Source organism: Salmo salar, chromosome 22 (assembly GCF_965601325.2).
Source record: "Salmo salar chromosome 22, fSalSal1, whole genome shotgun sequence".
Lineage (NCBI taxonomy): Eukaryota > Metazoa > Chordata > Actinopteri > Salmoniformes > Salmonidae > Salmo > Salmo salar.
In genome coordinates this window covers 47653314-47676489 of record NC_138312.1, presented here as the reverse complement: position 1 = coordinate 47676489, position 23176 = coordinate 47653314, and the positions used below count along the sequence as shown (strand labels likewise).

At 46.7% G+C, this 23176-nt stretch overlaps 1 protein-coding gene across 3 annotated transcripts in view; it reads left to right on the top strand.

Moving 5' to 3' along the window:
* The window catches only part of LOC106583586 (plexin-A1), a 373995-nt gene that overhangs the window by 102763 nt on the left and 248056 nt on the right, over positions 1–23176 (top strand). For all 3 annotated transcript variants that reach the window (XM_014167946.3, XM_082967657.1, XM_045705581.2), the window contains exon 3: positions 2492–2674. In XM_014167946.3, coding sequence (XP_014023421.2) covers positions 2492–2674 — 183 coding nt within the window. The remainder of the gene's footprint in view (positions 1–2491; positions 2675–23176) is intronic.

Here is a 23176-nt window from a genome sequence, read left to right as displayed (position 1 = left end):
GGGCGAGAGGTGAGGGAGGGGTAGAGAGGGAGTGCGAGGGGGGCAGAGAGGGAGAGCGAAGGGGGCAGAGAGGGAGTGGGAGAGAGGGAGGGAAGAGTGGGAGAGAGGGAAGAGAGGGAGAGAGGGCGGGAGAGGGAGAGGGGCAGAGAGAGAGAGGGAGCGAGCGAGAGGGGCAGAGAGAGAGAGAGAGCGAGAGGGGCAGAGCGAGAGAGAGGGGCAGAGCGAGAGAGAGAGAGAGCGAGCGGGGCAGAGCGAGAGAGAGAGAGAGCGAGCGGGGCAGAGCGAGAGAGAGAGAGAGAGAGCGAGCGGGGCAGAGCGAGAGAGAGAGAGAGAGCGAGCGGGGCAGAGCGAGAGAGAGAGAGAGAGCGAGCGGGGCAGAGCGAGAGAGAGAGAGAGAGCGAGCGAGCGGGGCAGAGCGAGAGAGAGAGAGAGAGAGCGAGCGAGCGGGGCAGAGCGAGAGAGAGAGAGAGAGAGCGAGCGAGCGGGGCAGAGAGAGAGAGAGAGAGAGAGAGAGAGAGAGCGAGCGGGGCAGAGAGAGAGAGAGAGAGAGAGCGAGCGAGAGAGAGAGAGCGAGCGAGCGAGGCAGAGAGAGAGAGAGCGAGCGAGGCAGAGAGAGAGAGAGCGAGCGAGGCAGAGAGAGAGAGAGCGAGCGAGGCAGAGAGAGAGAGAGAGAGAGCGAGCGAGGCAGAGAGAGAGAGAGAGCGAGCGAGCGGGGCAGAGAGAGCGAGAGAGCGAGCGAGGGGCAACGCAAGCCGTGCTGCATCAATTTTGACAGATGGAGAGAGGAAGAGTTATCTGTTCTCTTCTGGATCAATCAGATGATGCAGTGATATGATTTTAGATTACACCACCATTTACACACTCGCTCTGTGTGTGTGTGTGTGTGTGTGCAAGTGTTAACCACACACTGACACCACTTCAATTCTAGCCTTCCTCGGATAGCAACCTCTTAGGCCTCATAGCGTGTTGCACACACACAAACACACTCACACCATCAAGGGTGTGTCATGACTGATTTGAGACAGGCTGATTTGATATGCGTAGTAACCTTTTCCCTCTAGGCTGAATGTTTTAATGTGTCAGTGGTTCAGCTAGCAACCCAAATAGCAGGTTAGAATTAGACCCCTGACTGAGTGGATTGGAGAATCAGTTGAGGAGACGCACAGACACAGACACACAAACAGTACTTTGATATGCAGATACACACACACACAACTGACCCCAAAACATTTTCCCTTTCCTCTGTCTGTCTGTCACACAACCTCTGATTATGCTGATGCTGTTAGCTTATATATACACAAATATTACACACTGTTATATAACTGCTTCAACTCATCTAACCTCTTTCAACCCTTCTCCTCTCTCTCCCCCCTCCCTCTCTCTCCATCCCTCCCCCTCTCTCTCTCCTTCCCCCCTCTCTCTCCCTCCCTCCCTTCCCCTCTTCTGTCCCACCCTCCCCCTTTTCTCTCTCAACTCTCTTCTCTTTCTCTCTCCCCCTCTCCCTCTCTCTCTCCTTCCCTCCCCCTCTCTCTCTCCTTCCCCCCCCTCTCTCTCCCCCTCTCCCCCCTCTCTCTCCATCCCTCCCCCTCTCTCTCTCCTTCCCCCCCTCTCCCCCCTCTCTCTCAATCCCTCCCTCCCCCTCTCTCTCTCCTTCCCCCCTCTCTCTCCCTCTCTCTCTCCTTCCCCCCTCTCTCTCTCTCTCTCTCTCTCAATTCAATTGAAATGGCTTTATTGGCATGGGAAACATGTTTACATTGCCAAAGCAAGTGATATATAAAAAAACTAAGTGAAATGAACAGAGAACAGTAAACATTACACTCACAAAAGTTTGAATGGAATAGAGATTTCAAATGTCATATTATTGCAATGATGTGCAAATAGTTACAATGATGTGCAAATAGTTAAAGTACAGAAGGGTTGTATTTACAATGGTGTTTGTTCTTCACCAGTTGCAAATCTGGCTGCTGTGATGGAACACTGTGGTATTTCACCCAATAGATTTGTTTTCAAAATCTTTGTGGGTCTGTGTAATTTGAGGGAAATATATCTGTCTAGTATGGTCATACATTTGGCAGGAGGTCAGGAAGTGCAGCTCAGTTTCCACTTCATCTTCTCTTGAGAGCCAGGTCTGCCTACGGCGGTCTCTCTCAATAGCAAGGCTATGCTCACTGATTCTGTACATAGTCAAAGCTTTCATTAATTTTGGGCCAGTCACAGTGGTCAGGTATTCTGCCACTGTGTACTCTCTGTTTATGGACAAATAGAATTCCAGTTTGCTCTGTTATTTGGTTAATTCTTTCCAATGTGTAATTTTTTCCAAACTCTTCTCGCTCCTCTCTCTCGCTCCCCTCTCACTGCCCCTCTTGCTCCCACTCTCACGCTCTCTCTCTCTCTCTCTCTCTCTCTCTCTCTCTCTCTCTCTCTCTCTCTCTCTCCTCCCCCAACCCCCCGGCTCTTTATCTCTCCCACGCTCTCTCTCTCCTGCTCTCAGCCTCTCCAGATCGATGACAACTTTTGCGGCCAGGACTTTAACCAGCCGCTGGGTGGGACCAGCACCATAGAAGGAATACCGCTCTTCATCGACAAGGAGGACGGCATGACCTCGGTGGCCGCCTACGATTACCACGGCAACACCGTGGCCTTCACAGGCACACGCAACGGCAGAATGAAGAAGGTAAGAAATAAGAGATCTATAGTTTTTTTTCTGGCAATGAAGAACGCATGCTGTTCTTGCTGGGTTTTTATTCATGTCAGTTTGTTTCGCCCCTGCTTTATTGTGGACGGTGCTGCTGACTTGTGTGTGGACCTGGCCTACTATCTGGACTACAGTTGGAAAGGGATGTACATCTCTAGTCTACTGCATTTGCCCATGCTCTGTGGACCTTGAGGCATTCTCACAGTCTTGGCACATTCACATTTTGTCATAGTTCATTTTTGTAAACAGGAGGTTGCCCCACTGTGTATGGTTAGGTAATATCAATATTCTGATTCCGCCTAACTTTTATGGCTGTGTCTTATGGTTGGGCGATATATCAAATTAGATTCATTTAAATGTTTTTGCGCGATATTTCAAAATGCCTGTATCTCAAGAATCCCGGTTTTGTTGTTTTTAGTTTTTATGAGCATTTATGTTCACTTGTTCCCATCCCAGAGATCTATATTTAATGAAGTGATGCACTTCTCCACCCTAACAATGGGAGTCGTTGTCCCTAAGCGGGAAGACAGGCGACTAGCTTATGTCCAAAATTTGCCCATAGAAACACATTGGGCTAATTTTTGTCAGATTTGAGCAAAAGTGAAACCTTTCGCTTCGCCTCTTCCTCTATGGTTAACACACTGTAAAAAAGACTGTCCTGCTCATCTTCGCTCTACCTAACTCCCACTCACAGTCCCTTCAGTTTGGCTGCTCAGCCTACCTTAGTTATCCCTCACCCATCATAGCCCTGCCATTCCCAACCATTCAGAGCGTTTGGAAATGCGTACCTGGACACTGCTCCCGCCCACTCAGGTCAGAGTGTTATCGTCGTCTGAAAGGAGAAGACGCATCTTTCTGAGGACTTTTTACTGTCAACAGTAACACCAAGGTCTGAATGTTGTGCATGCATCCAAATAACCACAACAAGATTCCAAGTCAAACTCCATATAAACATCTGCAAAGGAAACAGGTGTGTGTGTGTGTGTGTGTGTGTGTGTGTGTGTGTGTGTGTGTGTGTGTGTGTGTGTGTGTGTGTGTTTGTGTTGTGAATTTTAAGAGTACAGTGATGGGCCTCAACATCATGTTCTAACCAGACAGTACTATAGAGGGCAGAACCAAACCAGTCCGTTAGAAGTATATAGCGGGTGGGAGCATTCACAGCCGACCACTTAGACTGGTGAGGGTATACCAGCCAACCGTTTTTACGTGGTCCTTCTAGCTGGATTTAGTGACCAACATCTTCCTCTCTGACGAACGGTTTCAACTTGCTATTAGCATTTTGTTTTGGTCCAACAGAATCGGTCATATGGACACCAAAACACATTGACACACTGTAATGGAGAAGTGAACTTTTCTAATGGTACCATTTTTATGTCTAAACTACTCACATTGCGAGCCGACACTACTAAAACGAGAGTATGAATGAACATTGATCCTGGAAAATGAATGCTCAGTTTGTTGCGTGCGCATTTGGGTACCGCTTGCAGCATTTTAGACAAATACTGTTATACTAGCTGTCTAGTCTGTGTTTTATAAATGTGCAATAAGCAATAAACACAGTTACATTCTCATTCTGAGAAATAAGGTAGGCCACTTGATTTCAACATCTGAACAAAGTGGACAGGCTAACAAGCTTTTCAAACAGTTGCAGACAGACAAAAGGGTGTGTTCGTAACAACACAACTGTTCAACCTCATTACCTAGCAAATAGATCCAAGCTGGCTAAACTTGAAATATAAAAGATTAGCTGGCTAATCACTAGCACGTGGGCTTGAGATATTGAGAGCAGTGCTAATCTATAGCCCAATGCCTGCTACAAGAAGTTAGTCATTATTAGCCAATGTGCATTATGCTTGGTTCTAGTAAAACTCTTTTTTTTGAATGCCAGATCAGAGAATATTGCAACAACAAAAAAAAGCAGGTTAAACTATTTTGATAATGAAATGATTAGTGGGGCTTGATTTGTGGGGCTTGATTAGTGGGGCTTGATTAGTGGGGCTTGATTAGTGGGGCTTGATTAGTGGGGCTTGATTAGTGGGGCTTGATTAGTGGGGCTTTATGGTCGTGGAAGGCTTCTACTTAGCCCAGGTATAACTTCACAAGCTCTGAATTCATTCAATTATTGCTGACTGTTTGAAATGCAGTGTATTTGACCTTTTAATTGTACAACAATGCTTATTTAGAGAAAATACATTTGTGAATCGGCTGTAAGTTTGAAAAAAATCAAGATGATTTTTAGGTCATATCGCCCTGCCCTACTGTGTCTGTATGTTACCCTATTCCTTATCTAGTGACATTAGGAATAAAGAATAGATTTGCTCTCATAGATACTTGGCTCTTATAGCTGTTGGTACTTATTCAAAACCTTACTACTGGAGTAGTACCCTATGAGCGTAAGTCTTTTCAACGTCTTGTGCTTACTAGGTAAGATACATTTCTTCCATTTTCTCTTACTCGTCTCTTTAACATCCTCCTGAAGACAGTGTGGTCCATCAATCAAAGCTCCATGCACTTTTGAATGGTCATTCAGACAGCAGGTGGTGAATTTAAATTGACTGTGGTCTTATAGTTTTATGGATACAGTATAAAGTCTCAGCCGATATTCACGTAATAATGAGAAATTCCCCTCGACCACGCCCACAAATGAGGGAAAACCAGCATTCTTTCCTATTGATCCCCATTGTAAAAGAGGCAACTTCGTCTTACATTTTTTGTTATACAGAAATAACAAAACATGCTAAAAAGCTGCTTTGTTGTTCAATGTACATGTAGCCATTAAAATAATCTTGACCTATGGTTTTCAATGCTCCCACGAAAGGAAATAGAGCTTTCGAGAAGAGCCCTGTGGCTTCAGGCTATTTGGCGTGAGAGAGTGGGAAATGTGGGGACATGGTGTCCAAGTAGGCTACATGTAGCTATGTGTGTGTAAAACATTTAATCACAGGTAAGACATTGTTTAGTATAGTCCGTTTGTAACTCCACTCACTACTGAGACACAAAATGGCGCCGGAGAAGAAGGCTGACGTTTTACATGTTCCTAACCAATTGTGTTTTTTTTTTTTTTTTTTGTAGTGTTTGTAACTTATTTTTTAACTTATTTTGTACATAATGTTGCTGCTACCGTCTCTTATGAAATAACTTCTGGACATCAGAACTGCGATTACTCACCACAAACTGGCAGAATCCTTTTTTCCTTTAACGAGTCTGATGTGAATGACATACTGCTTTTCTGGGAACAGGCCCAGATCCCCGTCATTTGTGTGAAGAGAAGGCGGAGAAAAAGGGGCAAAAGGGCGGGCTGGCTTCTGAAAATTCGTAGGCGATCGAATAAACCCCCACTGCCTTCCGTTCTGCTAGCAAACGTGCAATCTTTGGAAAATAAAATCAATGACCTACGCGGAATATTAAACTACCAACGGGACATTCAGAAACGTAATATCTTACGCTTCACAGAGTCGTGGCTGAACGATGACATTATCTACATACAGCTGGCTGGTTATAAGCTGTATCGGCAGAATAGAACACCGGCGTCTGGTAAGACAAGGGGCGGCGTACTATGTATTTTTGTAAATAACAGCTGGTGTACGATATCTAAGGAAGTCTCAAGGTTTTGCTCGCCTGAGGTAGAGTATCTCATGATAAGCTAGATAGTGTGGTCTGTCTACCTAGAGTTTTCATCTGTATTTTTCGTAGCTGTCTACATACCACCACAGACTGATGACGGCACTAAGACCGCACTCAATGAGCTGTATTCTGCCATAAGCAAACAGGGAAACTCTCACCCAGAGGCGGCGCTCCTAGTGGCCGGGGACTTTAATGCAGGGAAACTTAAAACCGTCTTACTAAATGTTAAATGTGCAACCAGAGGGAAAAAATCTCTGGACCACCTTTACTCCACACACAGAGACGCTCGCTCGTCCTCCATTTGGCAAATCTGACCATATAATTCTATCCTCCTGATTCCTGCCTACAAGTAAAAATTTAAACAGGAAGCACCAGTGACTCAATCAATAAAAAAGTGGTCAGATGAAGCAGATGCTAAGCTACAGGACTGTTTTGCTAGCACAGACTGGAATATGTTCCGACATTCCTCCGATGGCATTGAGGAATACACCACATCAGTCATTGGATTCATCAATAAGTGCATCGATGATGTCATCCCCGCAGTGACTGTATGTACATACCCCAACCAGAAGTCATCAATTACAGGCAACATCCGCACTGAGCTAAAGGCTAGAGCAGCTGCTTTCAAGTAGCGGGACTCTAACTCGGACAACCATCAAACAGGCAAAGCATCAGTACAGGACTAAGATCGAATTGTACTACACCGGCTCTGACGCTCATCGGATGTTGCAGGGCTTGCAAACTATTACAGACTACAAAGGGAAGCACAGCCGGGAGCTGCCCAGTGACACTAGCCTACCAGATGAGCTAAACAACACTGAAACATGCATAAGAGCACCAACTGTTCCGGAAGACTGTGTGATCAAGCTCTCTGCAGCCGATGTTAGTAAGACCTTTAAACAGGTCAACATTCACAAGGCCGCAGAGCCTGACTGATTACCAGGACGTGTACTGCGAGCATGCGCTTACCAGCTGGCAAGTGTCTTCACTGACATTTTCAACCTCTCCCTGTCCGAGTCTGTAATACCAACATGTTTTAAGCAGACCACCATAGTCCCTGTGCCCAAGAACACTAAGGTAACCTGCCTAAATGACTACCGACCCGTAGCACTCATGTCTGTAGCCATGAAGTGCTTTTAAAGGCTGATGTCATGGCTCACATCAACACCATTATCCCAGAAACCCTAGACCCACTCCAATTTGCATACCGCCCTAATCCACAGATGATACACTCCACCTGGACAAAAGGAACACGTGTGAGAATGCTTTTCATTGACTACAGCTCAGCGTAAAACCCCATAGTGCCCTGACAGCTCATGCATGTATTTAACCTTTATTTCACTTGGCAAGTCAGTTAAGAACACATTCTTATTTATAATGACTGCCTACCGGGGAGAAGTGGGTTAACTGCCTTGTTCAGGGGCAGAACGACAGATTTTTACCTTGTCAGCTCGGGGATTCAATCCAGCCACCTTTCGGTTACTGGCCCAACGCTCTAACCACTAGGCTACCTGCCGGCAATAAGCTAAGGACCCTGGGACTAAACACCCCCCTCTGCAACTGGATCCTGGACTTCCTGACGGGCTGCCCCCAAGGTGGTAAGGTTAGGTAAAACACATCCGCTACGCTGATCCTCAACACAATATTAATCCCCCTGAATCTTTGGTGATCATCCCAAGAGTGTGGTGGTGGTTGTTGTTGGTGGTGGTGTGATTGTTTTGTCTCAGTATTAGTACCTACGCAGTGTATGTTGACTGTGGATTGTGTTTGGTAAGTGTTCATGATGGTTTGTCATACACATTTGCGTTTGTGTGTGTTTGTAGTCTAAGGACAGAGCTCTTGGGGAAGATAGGAGCTCATTGTAATTCACCAAGTAACCATGTCTGTTCTTCTGAAGGCCTGTCTGTCATTGATTCACCATTATGAATGTATAATCGTGTGTGTGTGTGTGTGTGTGTGTGTGTGTGTGTGTGTGTGTGTGTGTGTGTGTGTGTGTGTGTGTGTGTGTGTGTGTGTGTGTGTGTGGTGTGTGTGTGTGTGTGTGTGTGTGTGTATGACTACACAATGTAATGTTAACTAAGATTCAGCACTGTGACACCCATTCAGTGATTTTGACAACAGGGTTATTTAATGTGTGTGTGACGTCTCTGTGTGTAGAAAGAGAGAGCTAAGCTGTTATTACATACGTGTGTGCTTGCACATCTGTGTCAAGACAAAAAAAGATAACTAGGTTTTAAGAAGGTTATACCAAGGATACTTTTGAAGTATCCAAAACAAATATAAAAAAAAATATTGAATGAAAGATTTTATTTGGCCTAACTGCTATTAATTAGCCCATACAAACACATTGAATAACAGACATGGACCTTAGGATTTTTTTAATAAACCCAACAGATATTAGTAGCTATGTCACCAAATACAATACTTTTCTCTACTAGTTCTCCATCATGCACCGTTATACCTGCATGCATATGTGTGTGTTTGCATGAGTGTTTGTGTGGGCTTGTGTGTTTCTCTGTGTGTGTCCTGTATTGCTCAGTTGGTAGAGCATGGACCTTTCAGCACCATGGTTGTGGCGTTGTGGATTGGATTCCCACGGAGACCAGTAAGGAGATGTATGCTCTTTCTCTCTATAAGAGCGCCTACTAAATGACTAAAATGTAAATGTGTCATCTCCCAGATCAACTAGGCCTAACTCGGCGTACTTGGAAAGAGGCGGTGAATGGAGGAGGAGATGGAGGGAGGGAGGATGAGAGAGAGGGGGGAGAGAGAATGACGAGGGAGAAAAGTGGATTAGCAACGTGCGGTTGAAGCTCTTTTTGATGGATCTGTTGAAATGTGAAGTGGGGGAAAGGCTCTGGCTTGTCCCAAAGCACACAGTCTGTCTGTCTGTGTGTTTGTCGCTGTGTGTGTGTGTGTGTGTGTGTGTGTGTGTGTGTGTGTGTGTGTGTGTGTGTGTGGTGTGTGTGTGTGTGTGTGTGTGTGTGTGTGTGTGTGTGTGTGTGTGTGTGTGTGTGTGTGTGTGTGTGTGTGTGTGCATTAGGTTCCACCATGAATGTTAGTCTGTCAGTGTGTCATGCTTTTGTGTTTCACAATATAAGTTCAGCTTGTACAGACATAAGGAAGCTGTGTGGGTGTTTGTGTGTTTGGGAGAGATGGAGCAAGACAGAGGGTGGAAAGGGAAATAGGGAGAGATGGTAAGAAAGGCTGTTGAATGGATGGATGGATCAGTCTGTCTTTGGGGACCAAACTCCCTGGAGCGATTCCCTCTCCCAGCTGTAGAGAGAGAGAGAAGAAAGAGTGAGTGAAAGAGGGAGGGAGGCGTAATAGAAAAGGGAGAGACAAAGTGGGGGAGTGTTCATGTTTTATGTTCTATCTGTGACCTAATTTGTCAGTCTCATGTATGTCCCATGGTCTCCACCATTTCCTTTTAACACAACCCTCTCTTTCTCTGAAGGATTCTGTTGCTAATTAGTTAAATATCAAACCTTTGTCCCCCTTTACTTCCTTCTCCTTCCCTACCTCTCTCCCCCTCCCTCCTTCCTCTCCCCATCTCCCCCGCTCTCCTTCCTCTCTCTCCCCCTCCTTCTCTCTCCCCCTCCCTCTCTCTCCCCTCCCTCTCTCTTGCTCCCCCTCCCTCCTACCTCTCTCCCTATCCCTCATTCCTCTCTCACTCTCCCCCCTCCTTCCTCTCGTTCTCCCCCTCTCCTTCCGCTCTCTCTCCCTCTCCTACCTCTCTCTCCCCCTCACCTACCTCTCTCTCGCTCCCCCTCCCTCCTACCTCTTTCCTTCTCTCTCCCCCTCTCCTTCTTCTCTCTCTCCCCCTCTCCTTCCTCTCTCTCTCCCCCTCTCCTTCCTCTCTCTCCCCCTCTCCTTCCTCTCTCTCCCCCTCTCCTTCCTCTCTCTTGCTCCCCCTCCCTCCTTCCTCTCGTTCTCCCCCTCTCCTTCCGTTCTCTCCCCCTTTCCTACCACTCTCTCGCTCCCCATCCTACCACTCTCTCGCTCCCCATCCCTCCTACCTCTCTCCCCCTCTCCTTCCTCTCTCTCTCCCCCTCTCCTTCCTCTCTCTCTCCCCCTCTCCTTCCTCTCTCTCCCCCTCTCCTTCCTCTCTCTCTCCCCCTCTCCTTCCTCTCCTTCCTCTCTCCCTCCCGAACCTCCCTCCCTCCCTCCCTATCGACATGTCCCACCCCACCCTGGTATTACCATAGCGTTAGCAATTGTCAGCTGTTTCACCAGAGGGGGTACAACGCTCCCATCTGCTCTCTGGCCACTGTGCCAGGAGGTGCCCATGAGGTGCCAGGCATGCCAGACACAGGTAGTCCTACTGAGGGGTTGCCCACATGCCCCACCACACACTCAGAGGGTCCTCTGACTCTGACATAGAAACCATAGAAGATTTATTGGAGTGGAAAGTGGAGAGGACATTTTGTTGTTTTTCATTATATCCTGACGTAGGCATCATTAATGAACAGTCCAAAGTCTAAATGTTTTGAAGTGTTAGCTATTGAACTTGACCACCATGGTCTTGATAGGAAATTGATTCACTTGCCCTGCAGTTAAATGGTTAGTCTTTCAAATATTACACGTGTGTGTAATCTTCTTGGCCACGTTGACATGGTACACGGTCGTTGGTATTCCAGCGTGACGGGTGTATCCATGAGCACTGTGTGTGTCAGAGGCTAATTGACTGATCATTGTTGTCCTACAGGCACGTAATGATTTGTGTGTGTGTGTGTGTGTCAATCTGGGGTTGTCTGTAAGCGTACAATGTGTCTTTCTGTGGGTCAGAGACTTGGCAGACTGACATCAACCCCCCCACACTCTCGCCACATGCATGGTAATGATGGGACCGACCCCGCCTGGCAACTAAACCCCCCCACCTCTCTCTCTCTCTCTCTCGCTCTCTCTCGCTCTCGCTCTCTTTCTCTTTCTCTCGCTCTCTCTCTCGCTCTCTTTCTCTCTCGCTCTCTTTCTCTCTCTCTCTCTCTTTTTCTCTCTCTCGCTGTCTTTCTGTCTCTCTCTCTTTCTTTTAAGGGTAAGCTGCAGATGGGACCCAGCCTCCTGTGATAGCTAGAGGGAGGGAGGGAGGGAGAGATGGAAGAGTGGGAGGGAGAGATGGGAGGAAGGAGGAAGAAAGGGAGGGAGAGATGGAATGAGGAAGAGAGGGAGGGTGAGATGTAAGGAGGAAGAAAGGGAGGTAGAGATGGAATGAGGAAGAGAGGGAGGGAGAGATGGAAGGATGAAGAAAGGGAGAGAGAGATGGAAGAGAGGGAGGGAGGGAGAGATGGAAGGAGGGAGAGATGGAAGGAGGGAGAGACGGAAGGAGGGAGAGAGGGCGGGATCAAGAGTGTTTAGGGCAGTGGGATGGATAGATAGACAGACAGAGGGAGGGATGGAATAAAACAAAAAGAGATAGCCAGATGGAGAGAGACAGACAGGAGTATAGTAGAAGGATGGTGTGTGTGGACTGTCCAGTCCTTTTCTCCTGGGTGGACTGTCCAGTCCTTTTCTCCTGGGTGGAGGAGGCATACTGAGAGAGAGGTCTGCTGGCCAGCCTGGCAAACAGACGGGGCCCAAACCAGACCCAGTGATGGATAACACACACTGTCAAAGATAGACACACACACCTGTTGTCCATCTGTCTATAGGGAGGGTCATTTCAACACATTGTTTTGGGAGTGATTAGGTTTACTGTCATCCTGATTTATTTAAAATGCTCAGCTTCCCATCGCTCTTTCTCTTTCCCTCTCTCTATATCGCTAGCTGTTCTCTCCCTCTCTCCCCTTCCCTCTATCTCACTAGCTGTTCTCTTCCTCTCTCCCCTTCCCTCTATCTCACTAGCTGTTCTCTCCCTCTCTCACCTTCCCTCTATCTCACTAGCTGTTCTCTCCCTCTCTCACCTTCCCTCTATCTCACTAGCTGTTCTCTCTCTATCTCACTAGCTGTTCTCTCACTCTCTCCCCTTCCCTCTATATCACTGGCTGTTCTCTTCCTCTCTCACCTTCCATCTATATCACTAGCTGTTCTCTCCCTCTCTCACCTTCCCTCTATCTCACTAGCTGTTCTCTCACTCTCTCACCTTCCCTCTATATCACTAGCTGTTCTCTCACTCTCTCCCCTTCCCTCTATCACTGGCTGTTCTCTCACTCTCTCCCCTTCCCTCTATCACTGGCTGTTCTCTCCCTCTCTCACCTTCCCTCTATCTCACTAGCTGTTCTCTCACTCTCTCACCTTCCCTCTATATCACTAGCTGTTCTCTCACTCTCTCCCCTTCCCTCTATATCACTGGCTGTTCTCTCACTCTCTCCCCTTCCCTCTATATCACTGGCTGTTCTCTCACTCTCTCCCCTTCCCTCTATATCACTGGCTGTTCTCTCACTCTCTCCCCTTCCCTCTATATCACTGGCTGTTCTCGCCCTCTCTCACCTTCCCTCTATCTCACTAGCTGTTCTCTCACTCTCTCCCCTTCCATCTATATCACTAGCTGTTCTCTCCCTCTCTCACCTTCCCTCTATCTCACTAGCTGTTCTCTTCCTCTCTCACCTTCCCTCTATCTCACTAGCTGTTCTCTCCCTCTCTCACCTTCCCTCTATATCACTGGCTGTTCTCTCCCTCTCTCACCTTCCCTCTATATCACTGGCTGTTCTCTCCCTCTCTCCCCTTCCCTCTATCTCACTAGCTGTTCTCTCACTCTCTCCCCTTCCCTCTATATCACTAGCTGTTCTCTCACCTGTAATATATGTTGACATATGGCTTGATTTGGTACAGCACGCCCACAATCTTTTAGATTACATTCACAGAAAACTTGTGGTTAAAGTGTGTGTGTGTGTGTGTGTGTGTGTGTGTGTGTGTGTGTGTGTGTGTGTGTGTGTGTGTGTGTGTGTGTGTGTGTGTGTGTGTGTGTGTGTGTGTGTGTGTGTGTGTGTGTGTGTGTGTGTATTTGTTTTTTCGTGTGTATTTGTTTTTTCTTGTGTGTGTGTGTGTGTATTTGTTTTTTCTTGTGTGTGTGTGTATTTGTTTTTTCTTGTGTGTCTGTTCTTCCATTGGCAGTGTGTGAGCAGATGCATGAGATGTTGCAATTCTCAGTTCAGTCAGAGAGACAGAAAGAGTGATGAATGGACAGATGAGAGAGAGAGAAGGCATGATCAGGATCAACTGCATCAAATTATCAGGAAGTATTCTATTATAGTTTTGTTAAGATTATCAGTATTATGATATACAAGTGATTCACATTACAGGGTCAAACCTGTAGTACTAGGCTGGCCTGCTTACACTGACCCAATTTTGCTGGTAAGTTGCTAGAACTGTGCTGGAATGGACTATGTGATAAAGAAAATATTTGCCTGCCCTGTAGTGTAAATGGGGCACTGTATTGGCCTGACTCCGATACAGGCTGAGCTAGAACCGAGCTAGGAAGTGAAGCCTAGCCAATCTCTTATGTTTCACACTGCTAATGCTCCAAGCCATTAACAGCTGCACTCCAGGAACTGTGTGTGTGAGAGAGAGTCTGTGTGTGTTTGCATGTGTGTACCTGCGTTTGTCTGCCTGTGTGTGTATTGATGAAGCATGTGGCTTTTAATTAGCTCAAATCAGTAATGCCCAAGTATGCTACAGTGTGTTAGATGGGCAGCCTGCCTGTCTTCTTTTAAACTAACAAGGAACGGAAGAAAGAACATTGTTCCCTGAAGACTAAAAAAGAAGAGTGATATAATGGCTGGTTTCACTCACACACCTTAAACATTATGGTAGATTCTCACACCGTGAGAACCGTTTTGCGTGTGTCTGCATGTGTCTGCTGATATTGGTGTGTGTGTGTACATGTCTCCAATGTATGCTAGAAGGTGCCTCTGCTCACACCAGCTCATTGATGGCCCTAGCTTAGAATAACACAGACAAAGCCTATTCTTAAAAGAGGAGTGAAAGTCTTAAAGTTATTCCAGTGACTCCTCTCTTCTCTCGTTCTCTTTCCCTCTTCCCCTGAGTCTGGCTCCAAAGCTTTCTCTGAAGAAATAGCTAGCTCTCTCTCTCTCCTGCTCCCTCTTTCTCCTGCTCTATCTCTCTCGCTCCCTCTCTCGCTCGCGTTCCCTCTCTCGCTCGCGTTCCCTCTCTTGCTCGCGTTCCCTCTTTCGCTCGCGCTCCCTCTCGCGCTCCCTCCCTCTCTCGCGCTCCCTCCCTCTCTCACGCTCCCTCCCTCTCTCGCGCTCCCTCCCTCTCTCGCGCTCCCTCCCTCTCTCGCGCTCCCTCCCTCTCTCGCGCTCCCTCCCTTTCTCGCGCTCCCTCCCTCGCTCGCGCTCCCTCTCTCGCTCGCGCTCCCTCTCTCTCCAGTGCTCTCTCTCGCGCTCTCTCTGTCTCTCACGCGTGCGCTCTCTCTCCACTGCTCTATCTCACGCGTGCCCTCTCTCTATCTCACGCGTGCCCTCTCTCTATCTCACGCGTGCCCTCTCTCTATCTCACGCGTGCCCTCTCTCTATCTCACGCGTGCCCTCTCTCTATCTCTATGTCCTCTCTCTATCTCACGCGTGCTCTCTAACTCACGCGTGCTCTCTCTCGCGCTCTCTCTCATGCTCTCTCTCATGCTCTCTCTCCGCTCTCTCTCTCTTGCTTGCTCTCTCCTGCTCTGATCAAAGAGTTCCCTGTGTGTCAAATAATAGGCAGAGGGAGAGCAGAGTGGATATAGCAATGAGATGCAGCTAGCGCCCTCAATTTTCCTCTCATTTAGTTTAATTAAGGACAAGTCTGTCTGACACACAGCTAGGCACATATGAATACACACTCGCACACAAAGACACACACAGGCACGCACATACATGTGTTCACATGCAGGTATACGCACGCATGCATGCACACACACAGAGAGGCAAGCAAGCACAGCGGTGGGTGTTCGGAGACACACACACACACACATAGTGCTAGGCCCAGTGGTAGGTGCGAGGGATTGGAAACAGTAATGAGGGCTCTCTTAACAGACTTTAACAGTACTGGTTCGGGATGGTTAAGGACATTGGAAGCCCTCATTAAACCACTGTCTCACACCCCCTCTTATGTCACACTAGTATACCCTACCTTCTAGACCGTAACCATTTGTCATTCTATGACTAATGGTCATAGAATAGGTTTAGATTTAACGCCTTTTGGTTGCTAGTTGTGCCACTCGTTTTTTTTAGGTAATCGTAGCTTGAAATTATTGAATTTTACAACAAGGTCAAATATTTGGTTTATTTGTCTGTGAAGGGCCCAAACTATATAATTCTTTTTTTTTTAAGTGTCTTTAAAGTGTCTTTGTTCCTTTTGATGCACTTGGCATTGCTTTGGTGGAACATTGGACTTTTATTGTTGGCAGGTGTTGGTACTTTGGGCATTTTATTGGCACACTTGAAGGTCTTGTGGTGCTCTCAGTACGGTGGTACACTTACTGACCTGCCGTACCTTTGATCGGTGCCAACTAGAGATGACAGAGTGCCAGACACACACACACAACACACACACCTTTTGACCCACTGTTACTTGGCCTTGTGTGCGATACACTCACAGTCCTCTCATTTACCTAATTGGTTATTACTTTATGTAGCCACATCAAACCTAATAGGTTATTACTTTATGTAGCCACAGCAACCCTGATAGGTTATTACTTTATGTAGCCACAGCAACCCTGATAGGTTATTACTTTATGTAGCCACAGCAACCCTAATAGGTTATTACTTTATGTAGCCACAGCAACCCTGATAGGTTATTACTTTATGTAGCCACAGCAACCCTAATAGGTTATTACTTTATGTAGCCACAGCAACCCTGATAGGTTATTACTTTATGTAGCCACAGCAACCCTAATAGGTTATTACTTTACGTAGCCAAATCAACCCTGATAGGTTATTACTTTGTAGCCACAGCAACCCTGATAGGTTATTACTTTATGTAGCCACAACAACCCTGATACGTTATTACTTTATGTAGCCACAGCAACCCTGATAGGTTATTACTTTATGTAGCCACAGCAACTCTGATGGGTTATTACTTTATGTAGCCACAGCAACCCTAATAGGTTATTACTTTGTAGCCACAGCAACCCTGATAGGTTATTTCTTTATATAGCCACAGCAACCCTGATAGGTTATTACTTTATGTAGCCACAGCAACCCTGATGGGTTATTACTTTATGTAGCCACAGCAACCCTGATGGGTTATTACTTTATGTAGCCACAGCAACCCTGATAGGTTATTACTTTATGTAGCCACAGCAACCCTGATAGGTTATTACTTTATGTAGCCACAGCAACCCTGATAGGTTATTACTTTATGTAGCCACAGCAACCCTGATAGGTTATTACTTTATGTAGCCACAGCAACCTTGATAGGTTATTGTTTATGTAGACACAGCAAGCCTAAACCTAATAGATATGTATAGTACTTTATGTAGCCATGCAACCCAAACTCTAATAGGTTATTCCTTTATTTAGCCGTTCTATCTGACAGTATGTTCCTTGGCTAAGAGCAGCCCTGAAGTCAGTTAACACAGACTACAATACATGGAGCTTCTCTTAAAGCTGCATTATGTAACTTTTCCGGCGACCCAACTAAATTCAAATAGAATTGTAAGTTCTAGATCTGTCAGTCTCATTGAAAGCAAGTCTAAGAAGCGGTAGATCTGTTCTATGTGCACTATTTCTATGCTTCCCATACTTAAGGTTAGTTTTTAAGCTAGTATGCTAATATGCGTACATGCTTATGTAACTGATGTGAAATGGCTAGTTAGTTAGCGGTGGTGCGCGCTAATAGCATTTCAATCAGTGATGTCACTCGCTCTGAGACTTGAAGTAGGGTTTCCCCTTGCGTTGCAAGGGACGCGGCTTTTGTGGCGCAATGGGTAATGATGCTTTGTGGGTGTCAATTGTTGATGTGTGCAAGGGTCCCTGGTTCGAGCCCGGGTTGGGGCGAAGAGAGGGACAGAACCTACACTGTTACACTTAGATGCTGATGCGCTTAGATGCTTAGATGCTGACACGTTTCGATGCTAGCATGCTTCGATGCTAACAAGGAAAGACGCTAACAGGCTAGTCTCCATTAACTCGATCCTCCACTATAATCCTCCACTGATCAAATGATCACACTAATACAATCTAGGTGAAATACTATAGCTATTGCCAGCGAATGCACATGTGCTAATCTGAAGTGTGAAGATGGAAGACCGCTTTCTTTATACATTTTTTTATTTCACCTTTATATAACAAGAACAAGTTCTCATTTCCAACTGCGACCTGGCCAAGATAGAGCAAAGCAGTGCGACACAAACAACACAGTTACACATGGGATAAACAAATGTACAGTCAATAACACAATAGACAAGTCTATATACAGTGTGTGCAAATGTAGTAAGATTAGGGAGGTAAGGCAATAAATAGGCTGTAGTGGCGAAATAATTACAATTTAGCAATTAAACACTGGAGTGATAGATGTGCAGAAGATGAATGCACAAGTAGAGATACTGGGGTGCAAAGGAGCAACAAAAAAAAAATAACAATATGGCGATGAGGTAGTTGGGTGGGCTATTTACAGATGGGCTATGTGCAGGTGCAATGATCGGTAAGCTGCTCTGACAGCTGATGCTTAAAGTTAGAGAGATATAAGTCTCCAGCTTCAGTGATTTTTGCAATTCGTTCCAGTCACTGGCAGCAGAGAACTGGAAGGAAAGGTGGCCAAGGCAGGAGTTGGCTTTTGGGGTGACCAGTGAAATATACCTGCTGGAGCGCATGCTATGAGTGGGTGCTGCTACGGTGACCAGTGAGCTGAGATAAGGCGGGGCTTTACCTAGACTTATAGATGACCTGGAGCCAGTGGGTTTGGCGACGAATATGAAGCGAGGGCCAGCCAACGAGAGCATAGAAGTCGCAGTGGTGGGTAGTATATGGGGCTTTGGTGACAAAATGGATGGCACTGTGATATACTACATCCAATTTTCTGAGTAGAGTGTTGGAGGCTATTTTGTATATGACATCGTCGAAGTCAAGGATCGGTAGGATAGTCAGTTTTACTAGGGTATGTTTGGCAGTATGAGTGAAGGATGCTGTGTTGTGAAGTTGGAAGCCGATTGTAGATTTAATTTTGGATTGGAGATGCTTAATGTGACTCTGGAAGGAGAGTTAACAGTCTAGCCAGACAACTAGGTATTTGTAGTTGTCCACATATTCTAAGTCAGAACAGTCCAGAATAGTGATGCTAGTCGGGCGGGCGGGTGCAGGCAGCGATCGGTTGAAGAGCATGCATTTAGTTTTGCTTGCATTTAAGAGCAGTTGGAGGCCACGGAAGGAGTGTTGTATGGCATTGAAGCTCGTCTGGAGGTTTGTTAACACAGTGTCCAAAGAAGGGCCAGAAGTATACAGAATGGTGTCGTCTGTGTAGAGGTGGATCAGAGAATCACCAGCAACAAGAGCGACATCATTGATGTATACAGGGACAAGAGTCGGCCTGAGAATTGAACCCTGTGGCACCCCCATAGAGACTGCCAGAGGTCTGGAGAACAGACCCTCTGATTTTACACACTGAACTCTATCTGAGAAGTAGTTGGTGAACCAGGTGAGGCAGTCATTTGAGAAAGCAAGGCTGTTGAGTCTGCCGATAAGAATGTGGTGATTGACACAGTCGAAAGCCTTCGCCAGGTCGATGAATACAGCTGCACAGTATTGTCTTTTATCAATGGCGGCTATGATATTGTTTAGGACCTTGAGCGTGGCTGAGGTGCACTCATGACCAGCTCAGTTACCAGATTGCATAGCGGAGAAGGTACAAATGGACGGTGATCTGTTTTTTAAATTGGCTTTCGAAGACTTTAGAAAGGCAGGATAGGATAGATATAGGTCTGTAACAGTTTGGGTCTAGTGTCACCCCCTTTGAAGAGGGGGGATGACCGCGGAAGCTTTCCAATCGTTAGGGATCTCAGACGATACGAAAGAGAGGTTGAAAAGGCTAGTAATAGGGGTTGAAACAACTGCACCGGATAATTTTAGAAAGAGAGGGTCCAGATTGTCTAGCACAGTTGATTTGTAGGGGTCCAGAATTTGCAGCTCTTTCAGAACATCAGCTATCTGGATTTGGGTGAAGGAGAAATGGGGGAGGCTTGGTCAAGTTGCTGTGGGGGGTGCAGAGCTGTTGACCGGGGTAGGGGTAGCCAGGTGGAAAGCATGGCCAGCCGTAGAAAAATGCTTCTTGAAATTCTCGATTATCGTAGATATATTGGTGGTGACAGTGTTTCCTAGCCTCAGTGCAGTGGGCAGTTGGGAGGAGGTGCTCTTATTCTCCATGGACTTTCCAATGTCCCAGAACTTCTTGGAATTTCAAATCAAATCAAATGTTATTTGTCACGTGCGCTGAATACAACAGGTGTAGACCTTAACAGTGAAATGCTTACTTACAGGCTCTAACCAATTGTGCAAAAAAAGGTATTAGGTGAACAATAGGTAGGTAAAAAAAATAAACAACAGTAAAAAGACAGGCTATATACAGTAGCGAGGCTACATACAGACACTGGTTAGTCAGGCTGATTGAGGTAGTATGTACATGTAGATATGGTTAAAGTGACTATGCATATATGATGAACAGAGAGTAGGGTTAGTGTAAAAGAGGGGTTGGCGGGTGGTGGGTGGGACACAATGCAGATAGCCCGGTTAGCCAATGTGCGAGAGCACTGGTTGGTCGGCCCAATTGAGGTAGTATGTACATGAATGTATAGTTAAAGTGACTATGCATATATGATAAACAGAGAGTAGCAGCAGCGTAAAAAGAGGGGTTGGGGGGGGGGGTCACACAATGCAAGTAGTCCGGGTAGCCATTTGATTATCTGTTCAGGAGTCTTATGGCTTGGGGGTAAAAACTGTTGAGAAGCCTTTTTGTCCTAGACTCCGGTACCGCTTGCCATGCGGTAGTAGAGAGAACACTCTATGACTGGGGTGGCTGGGGTCTTTGACATTTTTTAGGGCCTTCCTCTGACACCGGCTGGTGTAGAGGTCCTGGATGGCAGGCAGCTTAACCCCAGTGAAGTACTGGGCCGTACGCACTACCCTCTGCAGTGCCTTGTGGTCAGAGGCCGAGCAGTTGCCGTACCAGGCAGTGATGCAACCAGTCAGGATGCTCTCGATGTTGCAGCTGTAGAACCTTTTGAGGATCTCAGGACCCATGCCAAATCTTTTTAGTTTCCTGAGGGGGAATAAGGTTTGTCGTGCCCTCTTCACAACTGTCTTGGTGTGTTTGGACCATTCTAGTTTGTTGTTGATGTGGACACCAAGGAATTTGAAGCTCTCAACCTGCTCCATTACATCCCCATCGATGAGAATGGGGGCGTACTCGGTCCTCCTTTTACTGTTGTCCACAATAATCTCCTTAGTCTTGGTTACGTTGAGGGACAGGTTGTTATTCTGGCACCACCCGGACAGGTCTCTGACTTCCTCCCTATAGGCTGTCTCATCATTGTCGGTGATCAGGCCTACCACTGTTGTGTCATCTGCAAACTTAATGGTGGTGTTGGAGTCGTGCCTGGCCATGCAGTCGTGGGTGAACAGGGAGCACAGGAGGGGACTGAGCACAGACCCATGGGGAGCACCAGTGTTGAGGATCAGCGTGGCAGGTGTGTTGCTACCTACCCTCACCACCTGGGGGCGGCCCGTCAGGAAGTCCAGGATCCAGTTGCAGAGGGTGGTGTTTAGTCCCAGGATCCTTAGCTTAGTGATGAGCTTTGAGGGTACTATGGTGTTGAACGCTGAGCTGTAGTCAATGAATAGCATTCTCACGTAAGTGTTCATTTTGTCCAGGTGGGAAAGGGCAGTGTGGAGTGCAATAGAGATTGCATCATCTGTGGATCTGTTTGGGCGGTATGCAAATTGGAGTGGGTCTAGGGTTTCTGGGATAATGGTGTTGATGTGAGCCATTACCAAACTTTCAAAGCACTTCATGGCTACAGACGTGAGTGCTACGAGTCTGTAGTCATTTAGGCAGGTTGCCTTTGTGTTCTTGGGAACAGGGACTATGGTGGTCTGCTTCAAACATGTTGGTATTACAGACTTAATCAGGGACATGTTGAAAATGTCAGTGAAGACACTTGCCAGTTGGTCAGCACATGCCCGGAGCACACGTCCTGGTAATCCGTCTGGCCCCGCGGCCTTGTGTATGTTGACCTGTTTAAAGGTCTTACTCACGTCGGCTACGGAGAGTGGGATCACACAGTCGCCTGGAGCAGCTGATGCTCTCATGCATGCCTCAGTGTTGCTTACCTCGAAACGATCATAGAAGTGATTTAGCTCGTCTGGTAGGCTCATGTCACTGGGCAGCTCGCGGCTGTGCTTCCCTTTTGTAGTCTGTAATAGTTTGCAAGCCCTGCCACATAAGACGAGCGTCGGAGCCGGTGTAGTATGATTCAATCTTAGCCCTGTATTGACGCTTTGCCTGTTTGATGGTTCGTCGCAGGGCATAGCAGGATTTCTTGTAAGCTTCCGGGTTCGAGTCCTGCACCTTGAAAGCGGCAGCTCTACCCTTTAGCTCAGTGCGAATGTTGCCTGTGGCTTCTGGTTGGCTTCTGGTTGGGGTATGTACGTACAGTCTCTGTGGGGACGACGTCCTCAATGTACTTATTGATAAAGCCAGTGACTGATGTGGTGTACTCCTCAATGCCATTGGAACATGTTCCGGGATTCTTCCGGTCTGTGATAGCAAAACAGTCCTGTAGTTTAGCATCTGCTTCATCTGACCACTTTTCTATAGACCAAGTCACTGGTGCTTCCTGCTTAAATTTTTGCTTGTAAGCAGGAATCAGGAGGATAGAGTTGTGGTCGGATTTACCAAATGGAGGGTGAGGGAGAGCTTTGTATGCGTCTCTGTGTGTGGAGTACAGGTGATCTAGATTTCTTTCCCCTCTGGTTGCACATTTAACATGTTGATGGAAATTTGGTAGAACTGATTAAAGTTTCCCTGCATTAAAGTCTCCGGCCACTAGGACCGCCGCCTCTGTGAGTGGTTTCCTGTTTACTTATTTCCTTATACAGCTGACTGAGTGCGGTCTTAGTGCCAGCATCTGTCTGTGGTGGTAAATAAACAGCCACAAAAAGTATAGCTGAAAACTGTCTAGGCAAGTAGTGTGGCCTGCAAGTTGTCTCACTATACTCTACTTCAGGCGAGCAAAATCTAGAGACTTCCTTAGATTTCGTGCACCAGCTGTTGTTTACAAATATACACCGACCGCCCCCCCTCCCCCCCTCGTCTTACGTCTTATCGGAGTGTGCTGTTCTATCTTGCCGGTGCAGCGTGTGTCCCGCGAGCTGAATATCCATGTCCTCATTCAGCCACGATTCCGTGAAACATAGGATATTACAGTTTTTGATGTCCTGTTGGTAGGATATTCGTGATCGTACCTCATCTAGTTTATTGTCCAATGATTGCACGTTGGCGAGTAGTATTGACGGTAACGGCAGCTTTCCCACTCGCCGTCTTAGTGTCCTGACCATGCATCCGGCTCTTTGTCCTCTGTACCTGCGTTGCTTCCTCTTGCAAATAACGATGGATGTCGGCCCTGCCGGGTGTTTGGAGAATGTCTTGTGCGTCTTCTTTGTTGAAGAAAAAATCTTTGTCTTATCCAAGGTGAGTGATCACTGTCCTGGTATCCAGAAGCTCTTTTTTGCCGTAAGACACGGTTGCATAAACATTATGTACAAAATAAGTTACAAATAACGCAAAAAACCCCCCACATAATTTGAGCTACAGGATGCTCATTTCTGTTTGAAAAAGCTAGCTTTTGCTTTCCTAACTGCCTGTGAATATTGGTTCCTAACTTCCCTGAAAAGTTGCATATCGCGGGGGCTTTTCGATGCTAATGCTGTACGT